Source organism: Corapipo altera, unplaced genomic scaffold (genome assembly GCF_003945725.1).
Source record: "Corapipo altera isolate COAL_440 unplaced genomic scaffold, ASM394572v1 51, whole genome shotgun sequence".
NCBI classification, from domain to species: domain Eukaryota; kingdom Metazoa; phylum Chordata; class Aves; order Passeriformes; family Pipridae; genus Corapipo; species Corapipo altera.
Genome location: NW_020884892.1, coordinates 10891278 through 10911101, shown reverse-complemented (window position 1 = coordinate 10911101; position 19824 = coordinate 10891278). Strand labels below are relative to the sequence as shown.

Here is a 19824-nt window from a genome sequence, read left to right as displayed (position 1 = left end):
CCGGGGGTGACCCCCCAGCGCTGCCCGGCCCGGTCCCGGCTCTCCGGCGGTGACAGGAGGCCCCGCCCGGGCCCGGCGCAGCTTCCGGGGCAGGCGCGGCCGTTCCGGGCGGTGCGGGCACCATGGGGGTGACGCGGCAGAAACACGCCAAGAAGATCATGGGCTTTTATAAGCACAGCTTCCAGTTCCGCGAGCCCTTCCAGGTGCTGCTGGACGGCACCTTCTGCCAGGCCGCGCTCCGCAACAAGATCCAGATCCGGGAGCAGCTGCCCGGGTACCTGGGCGGCGCCGCGCAGCTCTGCACCACGCGGTACGGGGCGAGCGGGGAGCAGGCGGCGCTGGGGCTGTGGGGAACATGCGGGACGGTGGCAGCTTCTCTGAGACCCAGCTGCCTTTCCGAAGGTAGCGGGAACTGCGGGGCCAGCGGTAACCCCGGTGTGCGAAGGAGGACCGGGTGGGTCTCCTCCCATCGCCAGCGTGTTCTTGGCGAAGTGGGAACAGCAAAGGCAAGCTGATATGTCCTGGGCAGGGAGAGAATTACTGCCTGGCTGGAGCTGCAGCCTGCCAGGGCGGGATTGTTTCTAAAGTAGCTGTTCTCGGGGGAGGACAAGGATGTGCTAGAGAAAGATGTGGAAGTAAAGCACAAACACTGCATATCGAAGTTACTTTTTTTTTTGCTTGATTATATAGTATATAATAAATTTTCCCTCACTTCTATTTCTGCAGTGAGGGAATAGTCAACTGCCCATCATGGAGGCAAGTAGTGAAAATACCAGGAAGATGTATACCTAGGCTCAAAAAACACACTGAGCCATCTTGCACAGCGTACAGAACTGGCCCGTACTTCTAAACAGTATAAAGTATCCAGTCGTGTCCTTAGCTGTGAGAGGTTCAGGAATGGCTTTAATCCAAACTGTATTCCAGTCCTGCCTAAATGCCACTTCTTCTTTCAGCAGTATCTGTTGGTCTTTTTGACCATCTCTCACTTAGGGCAGCTGAATCTGTCACCCTTCCCTTATCCATCAGCACTGTAACCCTGTCATAGAGGGTCACCATATTTTTCACAATTTATTTTTAATGAAACCATGTTAATTGTAACAAGTCCTTGTTTTCCATGTGCCTTTGTATATTTTCTGGGAGGATCTGCTCCATGATCTTGCCAGGCACAGAGGTGAAACTGACTGGCATGTTGTTCCCCAGATCTTCTTTATTTCCATTTTTTAATATAAATTAAATTTTAAAATTTAATAATAATAAATTAATTTTAAAAAAATATTTATTAAGTAGTAGTTCATCTGCTAGGTGATATCCAAACATAATTTTAAGGACTCAGTATATTCACTGATGCGAAATATTTTTAAATCGTTTATTATAATTTAAAGTTATTACTGATTAATCGTGTTGACAACCAAGGAAACCTTGCTGATATCTTCAGATGGGCTACTGCTTTCAGATTTCTGGGTACCATTTACAAATCATAGAGCCTGAACAACTGGGCGTTGCTCATTCTTAAATAACTCATGTCAGCCATTTACTGTTATAAAAAAATGTGACTTTATTTTTTCGTTTTGAAATCATTGTTTCTTTTGGTTTTCAGATGTGTTATAAAAGAACTGGAATCATTGGGGAAAGCACTGTATGGAGCAAAATTAATTGCCCAGAGATTTCAAGTTCGAAACTGTTCTCACCACAAGGATCCCGTGAGTGGTTCCACCTGTTTACTTTCTATGATTGTAGACGGCAACCCTCATCACTTCTTTATTGCTACACAGGTAAAAGCTCGTGGGAAACATTAACTCCATTTCATTTCAAGTGATGCTTTGATACCTAAAGATAAGGAAGCCTCCACTAACCTCAGTTATAAGATTTTTACCTCATTTGTGGGAATTAATAATGTAAAACGTTACTCACTCTTAAATGTATTTGCTAATTATGAAGCAGGGAATCTTTTCTCTTACTTGAACGACTAGATTTTTTTACCTTATAAGTATATTGCTTAGTTTAGCAGAACATGTAGAAAACATACTACCTATTGATGTAAGAAAACAACTCATTGATGCTAATTTGCATATTGCTTTGTGTGCATTCCATTCCCTGAACTGTTTTCACAGTAGTCTGAAAGGTGAAATTAAGTGTCAAACATCCGTATAACTTCAATTTTAAGAAATTTTGGACTACAGAATAAATAACTGTACAAATGAGAAAGGCATTTTTTCCTGGGTTTGTTATTGAGACTGTATGCATATATGATACACAATATATATTGAAAGGTTTATAGTAGAATTCTTTTAGTTATGTAAGATAAAAGAATTTAAGATGGTTTGTGACAGAAGAAGTTATGTTACTTCTTGTGGAGTGTTGGTCTGCATACCAGTGAACTGGGACTTTTTCCTCAAATAATGCATGTGTGCATATATAGGTGGGTAAAAAGGAAATGTTGATAATTTTCCATCACAAGTACAGCTCATTAGGAGAGAAACTGAAGTTTAAATTGCTGTGAAAGGCACTGCCATGTAAATCTGCTAGTTTCTTATCTTTGTCATAAGAATTAAGTTTCTTATCTTTTTCGTAATGTAATTTATCTTCATAGTTTTGTATTAAAAGTAGGTGCATTTGAATTGCAAATATAATTTAATCCCCAAATGTTGACTAAAGTATTTAATTTTGCAGGACCAGGACTTATCAAACAAAGTGAAAAAGAAGCCTGGTGTTCCTCTCCTCTTTATTATTCAAAACACAATGGTGTTAGACAAACCTTCTCCTAAATCTTTGGCATTTGTTCAAAAGTTGCAGACAAATCAGCTTGTTCCAGAGTACCAAAAACAAAGTATTGTGGAGCTTAAAGAAAAAGAAGGACTAGCAAAGCAAGAAGGTGAAAAGAGGAGAAAACGCAAAAGGGCAGGTGGCCCCAATCCACTCAGCTGTCTGAAGAAAAAAAAGAAGAAAACACAGGAGGGTCAGGATCCTTCTGCTGAAAAGAAGAAAAGAAGAAAAAGAAAACGAAATAGAGTTAAAGCAGAAGCCATGCCATCAGTGCAGAAGAAAGGAGAATAAGTCCATCTATGTAAACAGCACATGGCTTGAACATTGTTTGAACTTTGCAAAAAGAAAGATTATTATGCATGAAATTGCGTTGTTAATATTAAAACTTATTTTTATTATGTCTGCTTATTATCTTCTCTGTACTGTATTGTCTGTATCTTAACATTTGCGGGTTATTGTCCTAATAATTTATTCTGTTATTTAGTAATTGGGTTTGTGACAAAATATTTAGGAACCCTCATGTTTCATTATTCTCTCCAGCATCTTGGTTCCTGTTAGAATTCACATGATATGTAGCAATTTTTTAGAAGTGCCTCTTGGCTTCCATATGGATTTTGGTGGGATATTAGACTTCTTTCTAAATCAGAGTTGCTATTCTTGTTAAGACTAGTTTTGACAATTAGTCTGTTAGAGAATATGAAATTGACCTAAAATAATACAATGGCTTATTTATCCTTATTGTTTGAATACAAAAGTTAACTCTTTTACAAAGTGACCAGATGCCCTCAGAAGTCCCATCCAGACTGAATTACCGTGTAAATGCCATGTGGACTGATATGTCTGTTGTTCTTGATCTTCATTTATGAAGAAGATCCCAGAGGTGCAATTGTGTTGATATTCCTGGCAATATAATGGCATCTCTGATATGTCTATTTCATCTGTAGTTTATTTTTAATTTTTGAATAGGAAGAATACAATTTGAAAATGCTGAATCAAAGCACTGGCCAACACCTAATGCTGTCATAGTACAGCACAGCTGTGCAGGAGTCCTGGAATACAGGGCAGCTGACGGTGATGGGACTCAGGCCCTGCTGCCTGTTTCACTGTTCTTTAAGGTTATGAACAGAACAGAATTGAGTTGGAGGAGAGTTGTGGTTTAACCCCAGCAAGCAGCTCAGCCCCCCACGGCCGTTTACTGAACTCCTCCTACGTGGAGGTGGAGAGAATCAGGAGAGTAAAAGTAAGAGAACTTGTGAGTTGTGATAAAGACAGTTTAATAGGGAAAGCAAAAACCACACACAAAGCAAGGCAAAACAAGGACTTTGTTCACAATTTCCCATGGGCAGGCAAGTTCAGCCGTCCCCAGGAAAGCAGGGCTCCATCACATGTAATGGCGACCTGGGAAGACAAACACTGTCACTCTGAATGTCCTCCCCTTCCACCTTCTTCCCTGGCTTTATATGCTGAGCATGATGCTGTATGGTCTGGAATATCCCTTGGGTCAACTGGGATCAGCTGTCCAGCTTTGTCGCCTCCAAACTCCTTGTGCACTCCCAACCTACTTGCTGGTGGGGTGAGAGGCAGAAAAGGCCTTGACCCTGTGTAAGCGCTTCTCAATGGCAACAAAAACGTCCTGACACTGTTTTCAGCACAAATCCAAAAACACAGCTACTGTGAAACAAACTAACTGTATCCCAGCCTAAAGCAGCACAAAGAAGGAGTTTACAAATCTGTTTCAAGTACTCAATTTTCTCTAGTAGCTATTGCTTCCTATACCTTCTTACGTGTCTGGTGGCATTAAGTCAGAAGTGAGTGACTGAGATGATATAATAGAGGGGTATGCAGTGTAGCACATGCTATGGCATAGGTGTGCTTTCACGGTGTTCCCAGTCGTCACTGCCCAGATTTTAAATTTTTCTCAGTGCACTTCTTCTTAACCAAGATGTAGTCCTTAAAAAAAAAGCTTTCTGTTTCTTCATCTGTGTGAGTTTAAGCCATGTGCCCTAAACAATTCTTCAGCCTCTGTATCATGTGTTTGCAAGGTAGTTTTTCTATGCGTTGTCTGCGCAGGTTCTTGAATGTCTGGAGTACACAACTGTACTGTTGGCCTTGCAAATCGTATGGAAAGCTGTTTCACGGAGTTTGAGAAACTAGCTTGAGTGATGAGTTAGCCAGTCTTAGCAAAAACTGCAGGATCATTCCCTAGAATCTGCAGAGTATCCCTCTGGCCAGCACAGGAAGGTGCACAGGACACTGCTGCTGCAGCCCCAGTCCAAGCTGTTCCTCCCGACATGGCTGTTAGGAGTGGACTGTGCCTTTACTGTTCCATATCAGACCACATGCATCTTGGGAATGGACGGTGAGAGACAGAAGCAGCAAGGAATGGTGCTGTAGTCAAGATGAAAACTTATTTGAAGTTTAAAACAGTCATGCTTATCATGGTATTGTTCCTACATTGATTGCCAAAGTGAGTCCTGAGGCGAAATTTAGTAACTCCTAAAAATGTCTTAATGCAGCATATTTGTTTAATGTATATTGCCTTTTTCAAGCTGTCATATCCCTTTCACCTGCACTCATTCAGGCACAGTCCCATGTTAATGTAGTTTTACTTCTCATTCTACTGTAAATATTGCTTGTATTTCTTCCCCCTCCCCAAACTGACCCATAGACATCACTGCTGTAAGTAAAGCTTGGGAGCAGACAGCAGAGATGGTTCAGCATCAAAATCTCATTCGGAGTCAAAAGTATATTAAAACTCAGTAACTTTACTAAAAATATTGTTTTTAAAAATAGAGAGGAAAACACCCTAATTATTTGCAGTAGTCCCTTTCAGTGTAGTTAAAGCTTAAATCCACTTTTTTTTGAAGACTTATAGACAGATAAAAACCTAATTCCTGCAAAAAAAAAGAGTATTTTAACAGTCATCTAATGACTCCCACCTTAAGGAATTTAAAACAATATTTATCTATGTTTCCTTGGCATTTTGTTAAACTGAGTCATGGTGTTGCCATTGGGAAGAACTGGAATGTGAAGGGAGTGAGCTCTTAAGAGAAAAGCTGTAAAATTTGTCTGCATAGCTGCAGCTCTCCTCCAGCAAGGTAAATAACTTGTCTGTCAGCTTTGGGAGAGAGCTCCTGACCAGGCAACAAGCAATCAGACCATGTTTTGTTACCATTTTGAAATATGAAAAAAAAGAAAGCTCATCCCGGCCAAACTGACTGGCTGTATTTATACCATTAAATCAGCAACACTTGGAGCTGCCTGTAAGCCTGAGCCCAGCTGGACAGGCTGGCTCTGCCCGGGCTGGGCTCTGCTCGGAGCACACGCCACCAGCACTGCTGCCGGCAAACCGGCCATGTGGATGCTCTCAGGATGTGCTACCTCTGCCTGCCACGGGTTGGTGAGGTTTAGTTGGCCCGGGCTATAAACCATGACAAGTCTCTCGAGTAATTCTGTGGTGCAAGTCACTGGAAGCATCCCTAGGCCTATGGGAAACACCATTGTGGAAGTACCTGTAGAGCTAACTTTGCTGTTCTAGGTGTTCACTCCACGTTCTGCCCAAAAAACCACTGCCTTATTTATCAATAAATGGTCTGGAGTTGTGACCACAACTCTAGTATAGACAGGGTTCCCAATATAGCTTTTCAGATGAAGTTTAGGATCATTTTGCTGTAGGGTGTCAGAGGGACTGGTTTCAGTTTTGAAACTACAGAAAGCCAGAGGTAAATTAAAACAAGCATGAACAAAAATTTCTTGGGGGCTATTGATTTCCTCTTTTCTCAGTATAAATATATACCCCAAATCCTAGGCAGTACCTCACCAAATCTTTCTTTTAAAAGAGAGGGAAATAACCAGTGTTGTAGAATACTATGTATGCTACATGTGCAGAGTGATAGAAGAAAAAAATAATATGTCAGCCACAGTCTGCAGGGCATTAATGCTGAATTTAGAACAGAGTCTCATCTACCAGCAGCAGAAGACATTTATCTAGACTGCCTGCCAATTCAATTGGCTGGATTTGTATGTTGGTGTGATCCAGTATTGTACAATAAATCACTCCCTGAGCATCTGTTAATGACGCTAAATAGATGAGTTAATTAGAAGCTTCTGGAACCTGGGATGTTTATGAATCATTAAAGTAAATATGAATATGGTATGACTTGAAGAATGAATAAATGCTAGTGGGGAAAAGAAAATAGGATGTCCAGAGCAGTCCTGCACATTTGTTTTCAGCTACACTGATGCACTGTGAATGACTTCTGTGTCAGCTTTAGAGTGTTCCTGGAGTTTCTTGAGCATGTTCTGTCAGAGACAAGATGAAGAACGTTGGAACAATACCATGATTTATACTCATTGCATCTTTCAGATAGAAGTTTCACAAGTAGCTACTGTGTATTTCATACCTCTGTGTGGGCGTAATATCTCACACAGGGAGCAGCCGGAGATACAGAAATGAACAAATAAGAGCCCCAGCAGGTGTTATCATTTACAATTTAAGGGAGAAAGATTGCAGTGTTCAGAGAGAGAATGACAGAAAGCAAAAGTTTTTGTACGCAGAGAGTCAGTAGTGAGAGAGAGACTGCACCTTGTGATTTAGGAATGGCCTAACTAATGCCAAGAGAGGGGCTTGTGATGTATTATTGGTAATTATTATGCCTGTGCACTCCAAGCCCCAGATTTGTCTCAGAGAGCTCAGCTGTCTGCCCACAGAGGCAGTCATTTTGTAAAAGTTGCTACAGCTTGTTATGGAAGACGCAGGCTGGGCTCTCTCAGGGGGACTTTATTTTTTGATTTCTTCTCCTGCAGTTGAGAGGGAGAGCATGCAGCTGTGCTCTGTGTATGGATACAGGGAAACAATGAAGCTGTTAACAAGAGTCCAATTAAAAACTACTCAGAGTCAAGAGCTGGAAGGAAGAAAAGAGACAGTAGTTACTGGGATTTAAAGAAGTCAAGGAAGAAAGAAAAATGTATGTAAGGGTTTCTGAGTGTTAACTGGAGGAAAGAATTGGTCAGCAGCAAAAGGTGAACCAGAAATGGCTCAGCAGTCAAGGAGAGTAGGGAACAAAAAAATAAACCATAAGCAAATTAAAAAAAATCATTCCAATTCCATTAAGAAAACCTCATTGCTCTTTGTGACTCAGTTTCTGCCTTTTTAAAACAGGGAGCTGGACGGACTAAACCACTCACAGATCTTGTGTTGATAGCCCAAGAGTTCCTGCAGAATGTAGGTCTCATGATGACAAACACTCTGTGTCTTTATGGTTTTTCAGTATCACACACTTTGCAGCACTGGCAGGTTTGCAGCCAAATCATTCTGCTGTAGATCTTGCCTAACATTGCATGTGGCTCACTGCCCAGCACACAGATATTACATCCAGGAGCAACCGACTCATGCCATTATTGATAGGGTGAATCCATGCAGTTAATTGCTACTGAGTGTACTCACAGCAATAGTCTGGGATAGCCAGCAGTTCTGGTTGTGGAGATCATGACCTAGAGCATGGTATGGTTTTTTTTTTAAAGTCTAATCTCCTTCCAGGAGCTCAGTAGGGAACCTCAAAAGTTTCTCATTGCACTCTTGACTTCTAGTTGATCCAGAATGATCATTTGGCCATGTTAATTCCTCTGGGGCCAAAGATGCTAATGATTAGACTCTTCAGGGGGGTTATTTTTTCAGCCTGTCTTGGGGAAACACTGAGGAAATTTTTCACTCTGTGAATTGGCACCCATTTCGACAGGCAGGTTTTCAGAAAAAATGAAGAGAGAACTTTTCTAGAATTGCTGGCTCCCTCTTTCCACTCTGACCTCTCTTTCAGCTCCCAAGAATACAAGCAGGCCTCTTCTGGGGTGGTCCAAAAATCTGTCTCACCCAGCATCACACCTCCAATAGTGGCTGAAAGCTGTTTCTTAGGAGTATTATGAAAATTGACAAAACATCTTTTTGGTGCTTCCTCAAATGATTTTCCAACTTTCTGACAATTTGTTAGGGAGTTCCTGACCCCAGAAAAATATTTTGTTTTTAACAGCAGACAATGAATCTCTCTTTCACTAATTTAAGCCTCTAATTTTCTGTGGTAAGGTGCTGCACAACTTGAACAAATGAAAAATACTTTCATGTATGTTTTGAATGTGCTGCTTACAAGCTGGCCCTTGTAATAGGTGAAAGTTTAAGCAGTCATTGTTTAGTCACCCTTCCCATGCCATTCATGACTGCATAGACGTCTGTGATATTTCCCCTCATTTGTCTCTTTTCCAAGCTGAAGTGTCTTCTGCATCACAAAGTGCAGCACCTAACAGGAAAGCAGATTTCAGCTTAGTCAGGTTCACCTGAAAAGACCAGAGTCCCTGCATTCTGCTGGATGTTCTTCATAGAAAAGCATGAACAGGAAAAGTCTTGTGAGAAAAGGTCCAGGACAGGAACTCTGCATTCAGCTTTTTGTTTTCCACAGACTCCCTGCTTGAGCTGAATGCCATTGCTCTTAAACATGTTGGCTTCTTGCCTGTGGAATGATGGTGTACGTATTTCCCTGAGCTCCTAAGCTCTCCACAGATTGGCACCACTAGACAACTAAACAACAACATTCACAAGACAACTGGCTACTGTGCTGATATTGTTGGAAGAGCCCAGTCTTTGCCCAACACACAGTAAATCCTAAATAAAAGTCAGCCGCACACTAGGCCTATGATGGTGTCCCTGTACCCTAAAATTAAGATGTAAATGATAATTTGAATATGATAGAATCATAAAACAGCCCAGGTTGGAAGGGACCTTGGAAGATCATTTGGTCCAACCTTTCACAGGTCAGGGAGCCTAAGTGAGATTATCTAGCATCCTGTTCAATCACGTCTTGGAAGCCCCCAGTGATGGGAACTCCACCACATCCCTGAGGAGATTGTCCCACTGAATGATTGTTCTTACTGTAAAAAATATCCTTTTTTTATGTTGATATGAAATCTGTGCCAGTACCACTTGCTCCTGTTGCTCCTTGTCTTCTCTATGTGACTCTTTGGGAAGAGACAGCCTCTGTCCTCTTTGTAGCCACCCTTTAAATACTGAAATACAGTGTGGAGTTCTCCCTGAGCCTTCTCTTCTTCAGGGAGAAAAGACCTAAGTCCTTCAGTCTTCCTTCACAGAGCAGGTTCTCCAGCCCTCTGATCCATCTTTATGGCCTCTCTTTGGACCCTCCCCAGTCTGTTCACACCTTTCTTGAATTGTGAGGGCCAGAACTAGACACTCTACTCCAGGTGCAGCCTAACAAGCATGGAGTAGAGCGGGATGGTGATGTCTCTACCACTGCTAGTACTGACCCTGCAGATGAAACCCAGGATCTGCTTTGCTGTAGCAACACACTGCTGACTCGTGGTCAGTTTGTAGTCCACCAGGACCCCTAGGTGCCTTTCAGCGATGCTGTTCCCCAGGCACAAAGATCCTGGCCTCTTCTGGGCTTTTTGTTATGTTGTCCCAGGTGCAGGACCTTGCACTTGTTCATATAGTTCCTGCTCACCCTCTTTTCCAGCCTGTCCATGTCTCTCTGTAAGATGTTTCTCCCTTCTGACATGTCCTCTTCACCACCCACTCAGGTGTCATCAACAAACTTGGTGAGGCTGCTTTCAATCCCATCATCCAGATCATTTATGAAGATGTTCAGCATCATGAGACCCAGTATTGATCCCTGGGGTACCTTACCCATGATCTCCACAATTTTTCAAATATTATAGACAGTGGCCTGGCACTAGTTTCCCTACCCTGTTTAGCAATGATCCTATATCTTCCCTGTGCTTCTGCTTATTGCCTATGTGTCCAAAGACCCATTTTTTGTTCTTCTTGACATCTTTGGCCAATTTCAGGTCTAGCTGAGCCTTAGCCTTCTTGACTGCCTCTGCATGTCCTTGCAAGGTTCTTGCAAGGCTACATGGCTGCATGTCTATAGCCAGAATCTTCTCCCAAGTCCTATGTCTGTATTTTTATCCCACTTGTAGACTTTGCCTCCTTTGCCTCTCAGAATATGTTCAGCCCGTTCACAGTAGATTTTTTTATATTAATTAACTTGGATATTAAAAAAAAGGAGTTCTACATCATCATCAGAATGCCCACAGAATTGCAGCGTTCCTTTTTGCGTTGTGTAGAAAAGAAGTCAGATTTATTGCTGCCCTAAACATAAACAACACCATTGGTGTCAAGCTTGAGTCAAAGATAGATTTGCATGAAGATCAATGCTATCAGAACCCAGGCAGGCCTGCCAAGCTTCTGAGATGAAGACAGTAAAATTAAAATGGGGATATGGCATTCATACAAACCACTGCTTTATGCCAGTCTGTGGAATTTTCTTCCACCTATTTGGCCTTTGTGATGGCCAGAGGATTTGTTTTCAAGTCTGTATTTAGTTCTTAATGCTGGTGAGAACTAGAACATTGTTAATACATATGCTTGGCAGTATCAAAATGGTAGACAATTAGCTTCAGTTATACAGGGTATCTGAGGATTGTTTAATTTATTAGATTTTTAATTGGTCTCTGTGTGTAATGGACTAGGAAAAGATAAGAAATAAGACCCTATAATTCATCTGAATAAATCTTGGTTCCTCCCCACATTCCGTCCTTTTCAACTACTGATTTTTATTTTTCTATTAGTTGTTGCTGTTGTTGTTATTTATAACATATTTAATTACGTGCTTTGGAATAATTTTTGGTGGATGCTTGCCAGTTTACTAATATTCACTGCCCACTACCTGATGGTGTCAAAAACATACCATCTGTTCACTTGTACCTTCCAGAACTCTCTGAAGTAGCTCACTGACTCAAGCTGCAGGTGGTAGGATTGCTCAAAATACATAATTACCAAACTTCTAAATAACAAAACTTTCATTTCATGTATGCTTTTTTAAAACCACATTTGATTAAGGCTTTTTTAGCCACCCTCCAGTTAAACACAAGCTTACCTCCACCACAAACGTATCTGATACCATTATGCTGAAGAAGAAGGCTAATGCTCTGCTTTCACTTTTTTTTTGTTTTTTTCTGGAGGATTTCTCAGCATCTTTTTTTCATGATTGGGCCAAAACTTTGTGTCCTGGTCCTGGGACAACTTTCTCTTGATATCCTACTCATCTGCCTAGTGGTAAGCACCACTTGTGTGGTATATCTGAGGGTGCCCCATCTTGGTTCACCCTTCTACCGAGTTTCAAATGGGAGAGTGGATCTGAAAGCTGGGAACACTGGCTCAGCCTCCCACTCATGCAGGTTGGTGCATGAGGCTCAGCTGTTTTGTGGCTGCTGTGCCCTTTCCTTTGGTTACTAATAAATTAATCCTTGTTAGAACATCTTCAAAAAAGAAATGTCAGTAGGTTACAATAATAATAATATAATTCTACCAAAAGGGGGAAAAAAGCAATATTTTTCGATGGAATAGTGGATATCTCAACAGGCTTTTACTTGAACTCCCTGAAACAGCCAGTGTTATTTCTGTGACTGAAGATTAATTTCTGTGCCATTATCAAATTTAACCCTTGAGGAATTAATTGCATTCGCATATCGAAGTTCTATTTATACCATCAAGCAATCTGGAACAGATAAGCCCCTTCTTGGGAAATCTCTGCTGCTCCACAATATTTGCCTTTGCCTCAGACAGGTTATGGCCCACTGGGACCTAAGGAGCTCACTAAAGCACCATTTGTAATGCAGCATGACAAATCCCGGAGCCAGGGCGATAATCTCTGCAAACTCTGTACAAACAGTCCCTGTGCCTCAGCAAAAGTGATTAATGGGCTCTGCGGAATCAGCATGCGGCCCTCGGCATTAATTACTTCAGAGGGGCACTTGATGGAAACCCAGAGGTCTGCAAAGGATCCGGTGGGAGGCTGGGGTGTTGGTGAGGCCAGGCTGGATGCAGGTCCCGGGACTCTGGCTGTGCTGTGGGAGGGTGTGATGCATCCCGAGCTCCCTGGGGAGCCCAGAGATGGCTGCAGAGCCGTGTGGGGGCCCCAGGGTGCTGCTCCACAGGGAGCCTGAACACAGGGAATGGGGCCACGCCGGCTTGGGGACACGGATTTGGCACATGATAGGCACTGAGCTGCGCTGGCTGCAGCTCTTGTGCCCTGGTCACCCCGGGTGCTGGTGGACAAGAGAGAGAATCTCCATTGAGCCTGGCTTTAGAGTGGGGTCAACGAGAGCAGCAAGGCGGGGACCAGGGCCTGGTCCTTCAGGAGAGATTGTGGTTTGCAATATTCCTTTTCTCTCTGCCATAAGTGTCGTGATTTAAAATTCACAGGCCCTTTGTAAATTATTGCAGTCCTGCTGCAATGAGTGAATCCATGCCAGTTTATCTCCAGGGAAGATCTAAGCCTAAACGTTTCACAAAGAATGAAAGACGATGAGAAGAGAAGTGTGCATTTATCTTTCCAGTATGTTATCTGGGCCTCATCCAAGGGGAAAATTTCTACATCTTGTTTCAAGTCCTTCAAATCCCAGCTAGGGGACTCTGGTTAGAGACCCCCATGGAAAAGTCTTAATGAATTTACCATGCATTTTTTCTAATTCATTAAATATATGTCAAATCCAGTAAAGCCTGCCTGTATGTTTTCACCATAGAAGTCTATCACAGGGATATTATGGCCCACCCAGCCCTCTAGAGTTGTTCAGTGGTGGCACAGCCTCAGCTGCTCTGCCAGATGTGATGTGTTTGTGCCCAGCAGGCTGAATCCCCGGTCTTTGTACCATAACAGTGATTTCAGCTGGAAGCAGTCATTTGGTTATTCTGACTGTTCAGTGTGATCCAGTGAACACAGAGGACTTCAGTGTGCCCGGATAAGAATTATGCTGACAGTACTACATCAGGTTTTGAGCCCACCCTGACTAGGATTTGACCCTCTCTCTTGTGTAATGGCCTGTGCCAATGGACATCAGGTGGGGGACTGTTACCTACCCTATGTTAAACAGAAGAAAACAAAGGCAGAAGTATCTTTTCCACTTTATATTTGAGGGATAAAAATTAGAGCACTTTGGCTTCCTCATCTTGTCCTTATCATAATATCCTAGTCCATTCTTAAAGAGTGTGTTTATCTGACGGCTACCCTCCTAACTAAAGCAATACCCCAAAATGGATAAACATAGGAAAAGATACCTACTGGGACACTTTGCACAGTGACAGGTGCTTAAGTAAGAGGGGGGTTTTAAACATAGATAAACGAATAGGACAATTTTACACTTGCTCAAAGCATCCATCACCCCTTGGGTGTAATTTGGCATTACACCTGATTTCTGAAACCACTGATCTGAGTGAGAGTTAGAAACACAAAATCTTACTAATCAACTATGAAAATAGTACTCATGTAGGGACACTTAATCCAGAAGATCTGGAAGGAGGATGTATTGTGACATTCACGAGTGGTTTTCTAGGTGCCATAAACAATTTGATAGACATTTTATTCTGGAATAGCACATTCAGAGTCATGGATATAAACAAAGGAAAAGTGTCTAACCTCAGGTAACCTTCCAACTTCCACTCATCTGGAGTCATTACTACAGGACATGTTTGGCTTTGTGCTGGAACAGCCTCTCCACAAGGCAGACGGGTCAGAAGAGCAGTGCTTGGAAATCTGTTGATGGGAAGAAGTGCCTTGGGAGGGGAAAGAGCAGCTAGCCTGAGGGCAGTGGGTCCTCTTTGTACCATTTGTTTTGCACCTCATGGAAGGAGTTTTTAATCTTCTTTGGGAAGTTGCTAGCTTTTGTTGGTATTTCGAGAGAACAGTTAACCCGAAACCACTGGCAGCAGCTCAGCATGAAAAGGCCGTGTTACAGAGGAACCTCTGGGAACTCTCTAAATTGCATTTCCTCAAAGTGAAACAGGGTGGGATTGCAATGTGTCCTTGGCATGGTCCTGAAAACAAAATGATTCTTCACTGACTAAATACTTTCATACGGTGGTTAGACTACTACAGCCTACAGCCAGAGACAAAAGGGAGCTGCCTTTTCCTTAAATTCTGTTCCTTGCTGTCATGAGAGTTGGAAACGGGACTAATTTCATTGCCAACCTCAGGCTCCAGTTTGATTACTCACTGCAGTAATTTACTGATTCCGTGATTTGAACCCATTGGTTTATTGATTTATTATTAATAGGAACACTGATGCACTCACAGGATTGTTCCATTTTTTAATTAACTTTGGGAAATTGTGGCAAATTTACCCTTGCTGCCTTAAAAATGAAGTCCCTTGCTTATTCTTTTCAATAAACTCCATTTCAGTAAAATCCACCACACCAGTTTATTCTGTTGGACAGCTTCATGGATCAGGAGTGCACGTTTAGAATGAAGTATTTCCAGGCCACTTGATTCTTCCTTCACATTAGTATGAATCCCTCATACAGAGTGAGAATGGCACAGAAGGGAACATGGAAAACGAAGCTGAATAGAGGAAAATGACCTTTTTTTTTCCTCATACTACTCACTTTTCCCTTAACATGCTATTCAATCTCATAATTATTTCTAACTTAATGACTGACAGGTAGAAAAGGTTAAGAAATATGACTTAGGCATGGACAAAATAACTGTTCTCACTGGTAAATGAATTTCCAGATGTCAGACTATTCAGTAGGGTGGCTTTCAATAATGGCCATAGTTCATATTTGTGCAGAACCTTACAGTCTGCTCTGCCTTCTGTCACATTTGATAAGGAAATAGTCCACTTAGTGTATTGAAATTTCAACTGCAAACCTCTGCAGAGTGCGATCATATGGTTTTAGGGCATTTTCCATCCTGGCTATCTGGTGCTATTATTGAACTTTTCATTTTGTTGCCTATGCTTTTTGCAGTGTGATTGTACCTTTTATTTCTTTCTCAGCACTCCTTCTGTTCATTGTTGCTCACAGAAATCTCCAAGACCGGGTGTCCAAGTACAAAGTAATGTTGCGCAGTCCAGGCCTGTGGAGTTCATATTTTAGACAGGGAACTCCTACACTTACTGTGTGCATCCTTCTGGCACTCTCAGAAGGATGCTGGTTTTCTCCTTCAGTTCTCTGGCCCTACAGTTGTCTTATTTACATCTGGTACTCTTTTTTGTCTGAACTAGAGTCAAAACAACTCACCATAGACTGAATACATGTGCTTGTAGATGAAAAGCTCTATGAGCTGGTTCTCCAGTGTGACTTTCTGAATCAAAGAATGCAGAGAAAGAAGAGGGATAAAATATCTCTTGTCTGCCTAGAAAAAGTAGAATGTCTCTAAATGAAAACATGGATGAGAAAGAAACAAAAATTATCAGAATGTTGATGCATCTCGATTTGTCTCCAAAGGTACAAGCAACAAAATGAACTGCGTCTCAATGACCTCTAAAAGAAACTGTGACACTAACTTCTATGACCTTGAAGCTGGTCTAATGAAATTATTCCATGAGATGTGAGCAAACAACTGGAAGAGGAAAACTGCTGGTGTAAAGACCTTGAGATAAACTGTTCACCAAAGTAACAGCAGCTACAGAAATATGTCAAATTCATTCAAGTTCCAAGAAGAAAAGACAACTGCTGACCACAGTGGTGCAAAGGAAAAGGTGGCTGCCAAAAAAATCAATGGTTATGAGCTGTGAAATATCCACAGCATCAACAAAACAGATCCTCTCTTCTCAGCAGCTCTCGCTGGGGCTTTTGCAACCTCTGGGAGCTCCCAGAATGGAGGAAAACCAGTGACTGGAGGTTTCGCTGAGCTACACGTTCACACAGAAGGGAACCTCAACTGATTACAAGGCTGCTCCAAACCAGACCCTGCTGGTCCTGTTGTTGCAGCTGGGATGCACTGAAGAACTGAGATCTGCCCTGTGGCTCTGCTGGGAGGGTGGATGATGGGGAAGTGTCATGGTTTAACCCCATCTGTCAACTCAGCCCCACACAGCCACTTGCTCGTTCCCCTCCTGGTGGGATGGGTGAAAGAATCAGAAGGGTAAAAGTGAGAAGTCTCATGGGTTGAGACAAAGACAGTTTAATAGGCATGCAAAAGTTATGACACAAGCAAAGCAAGGAATTGATTCACCACTTCCCATGAGCAGGCAGATGCTCAGCCATCCCCAGGAAAGCAAGGCTCCATCATGTTTAGTGGTGACTTGAGAAGACAAATGTCATCACTCTGAATATCCCTCCTCCCTTTCCTTCTTCTTCTCCCAGCTTTATACACTGACAATGACACCATATGGTAGGGAATATCCCTTTGGTTGTTTGGAGTCAGCTCTCTCAGCTGTGTTCCCTCCCAACTTCTTGTCCACCCCCAGCCTCCTTGCTGAGTTTTTTTCTCCTGTATTTGAGGTGTTATTTTAATGCTGTAAATAACTGAGCTAATTTTTAATGGAAAATGAGCCCATCTGCTCCCTACTAATGTAAATATTTCATTTATCATCATGCTTTTTCCGGCTTTCAAACTTACGCTGCTGAGAGAGCTCAAAGGTGCATCTTGTGAGTGTGACAGAGCAAACAGAAAGGTCACAGCACTGCTAGCTCACCCACTCATCCCTCCACAAATCCATGCTTTTCCTGATAAAGTGCTTTACAAAGTAATATTATACACCAAAAAGATTAATCTTTTTAAATGCAGGAAGAAGCTGTGTAACAGCTTGGTGAGCAGTGGGTGAACAGTAACTGGGAAAAAAAAAGCCTGTTTCATATCATATACGATGGAAACTTTAGAACATGTTGTAGGAGACAATTGGTTATTTTAAATCTTGTACAATGGACCACCAATACTCTATTCACATATACACACAAGTAAATGATATGATACTTTATTTTCTCTATCTCTCAGAGAAGAGTAAGAGACTGGACCAACTCACCCAGAAGAAACACGATTCCCAAGAGTATCCATAGCTTCAGTTCAAAGCTCAGATCAATAAGGTATCCCTGTGCCTTAGAATAAAGACTTGTAAATATGTACTTGCCACCTGACTCTCTTTGTAATATAACCAGGGGGTATGTCTCAACAAGTGATAATTGGAAAACAACTACATGTGAGAAATCACCTTCCTTCAGAAAGGAGGAAGCCAAAAATAGAACTGAGCAGATCACAACCCTGGGCACTCCAGGATCTTTCCACATGAATGAGAGTGAGTGAAAATGAAATGGCAAAATCAGAGCTGATGACAGCCTGCCTGCCTGCTAGATGTGACTTGAAAATGGAATTTAAAACGTTTCCAACTATCACAATTCAGGCTGCATATCTTTGTTACCTGCACACAGAGGGGCATTTTAGAGGGAAATGGGTGGCTCTTTTTCTGGCCATGCCTCTTAGTAAGCATGAGGTATCCCCAAACCCTTTGATTCAGTCTGTGATATCTGCTATGCATCTTTCTTTGCCAAGCACACCCGTTTCACATTGAGCAAATCATCTTAGGAGTAATGAAACTGCCATTTCCATCAGACATGAGTGCTGAGCCAGACCTGGCTTGCTGCAAGAAAACAGGATGCACTGTACAGGTTGGAGCTTGGCAGGAAGAGACGGGCAGGATGGGTTTCAAAAAAGCAGCAGGTTTTTAAGAGCAGGAGACCAAAAGCAGGGTCTGTTTGATTTGGTACCCTGCTTTCAACAGTCATCAGGGCTGGGTGCCTGCAGGTTTGGGTAGGACAAGATATCCCAGGTATCTTCAAGGAAGAAGTCATCAGACTGACCACTACACAGGTCAGGTGTCTGTACATCAGGGTAGCTTATTTCAGCATCAAGAGCATTTTTGTTTTGCTTCTGATAAAGTATGTGGAGAATCATCAGAGAGCCCCACCGTATCTAGGTTACCTGCATACCTGGATGGAAGCAGGGTCCAAGGAAGGTGCAGTTTTGTCTGAGGTTATTTTAAGGAAGGAACAAACATATCCAATTTCCTGTTCTTTGACAGCAGCCAGATCCATTACTCACAGGAGTTTTTCAGTGTACCTGTTGAGCAGGACAGGCTGACTAGAAGAATCTGAAGTGCAGGATTAGAGGACAGGCTTCTATTAGAGCACATGCCCTCCTTACCTGCTTTCACCACACCAATCACCATGGAGATTTCAACTGGGCATGCAGACAACAGGCAGACAGAAGCTACAATAGGACAATAAAAGAGGAAAAGAAAGTAACTAACTGTTGAGCAGTGCAGAACCATGATGTTCACCCAGTGCCTAATCCTCTGTCTGACTCCCTTCCGAGACCAAGTGGCTTCTGACTGTGACAGGCGATTTGTTGTCTTTTTTAAAACCCAAGTTCCACAATCACTTTTTCCTTTCTAGTCCAACATGCAAAAAATTAAGGGATGATCTTCCTTCTCTGGACTATGGCTTTGAGTGTAATTTGGAATTTGTAGTGGTCACTAGGTTTGTATTTCAGGAGAAAGAGATGTTTTTCTGTGTTCCTTTCTCCAGTAGGTGTGGGTGTGGGTCAGACGAGGAGGTCCCTGCCTGGACTCCCTCCTTCTCTGTCAGCTAAAGCAAAAAGGGCAGCACGTAAGATAACCAAAACGGTTAACCAAATTGGCCAATGACCACATAATATTTGAATGTAATTTCTGTTCTCTCAGTAAAAGGAATAAGGAGAGAGTGAATGAGTGGCTGATACCAGCCCAGTACAGTCCTCTGGAGTGACCACAGTGGTTGGTTGCAGAGGTTTACATCTTCCCATGAGGCAGTGAAGACCATCTTTCCAGAACACCATTTCTGTTTTTTACAGCACTGATGGTGAGTGAGAGTGAGCAGTGGTATCAGCTCCCATGTTTCTGGCCAAGACCATCAGCTGTCCCCTCACGACATCCAGCTCCTTGGTCCCAAACTCCAGGACCAAGGCACCAGTTAACTGAAATCCAGGGGGAGATTTCCTCTCACTTCAACAGCAGTGGCATTTCAACGTTGTTTTCTCCATGAGACAAAATGCCACACTTTCCCAGAGTGATTTTTTTGTCCCTGTACAAAGCTTCCACTAGTATTGAGCAGACTTTAACCTGCCTTTGGCCTAGAGTGGTGAAATCTCCATACCTGGACAAAGGGAAAGAAACATTTGTCCAGTAGTTTGAATTTAATAAAGGAAAAGGAAAAGGAAAAGGAAAAGGAAAAGGAAAAGGAAAAGG

At 42.4% G+C, this 19824-nt stretch overlaps 1 protein-coding gene across 1 annotated transcript; it reads left to right on the top strand.

The window, feature by feature from the left end:
* The first annotated feature begins 71 nt into the window (after positions 1 to 71).
* On the top strand, positions 72 to 3161 carry UTP23 (UTP23, small subunit processome component). The gene is made up of 3 exons (XM_027645745.1): positions 72 to 310; positions 1598 to 1772; positions 2671 to 3161. The coding sequence occupies exons 1-3, from the start codon at positions 123 to 125 to the stop codon at positions 3052 to 3054; spliced, it is 747 nt and encodes a 248-aa protein (XP_027501546.1). The 5' UTR covers positions 72 to 122; the 3' UTR covers positions 3055 to 3161.
* The last annotated feature ends 16663 nt before the right edge of the window (positions 3162 to 19824 follow it).

Coding starts and splice junctions, on each gene's coding strand:
- UTP23 (XM_027645745.1), top strand. CDS start 123: ATGGGGGTGACGCGGCAGAAACACGCCAAGAAGATCATGGGCTTTTAT. Junction 311..1,597: donor GCGCAGCTCTGCACCACGCG/GTACGGGGCGAG, acceptor TTTGGTTTTCAG/ATGTGTTATAAAAGAACTGG. Junction 1,773..2,670: donor ACTTCTTTATTGCTACACAG/GTAAAAGCTCGT, acceptor TTAATTTTGCAG/GACCAGGACTTATCAAACAA.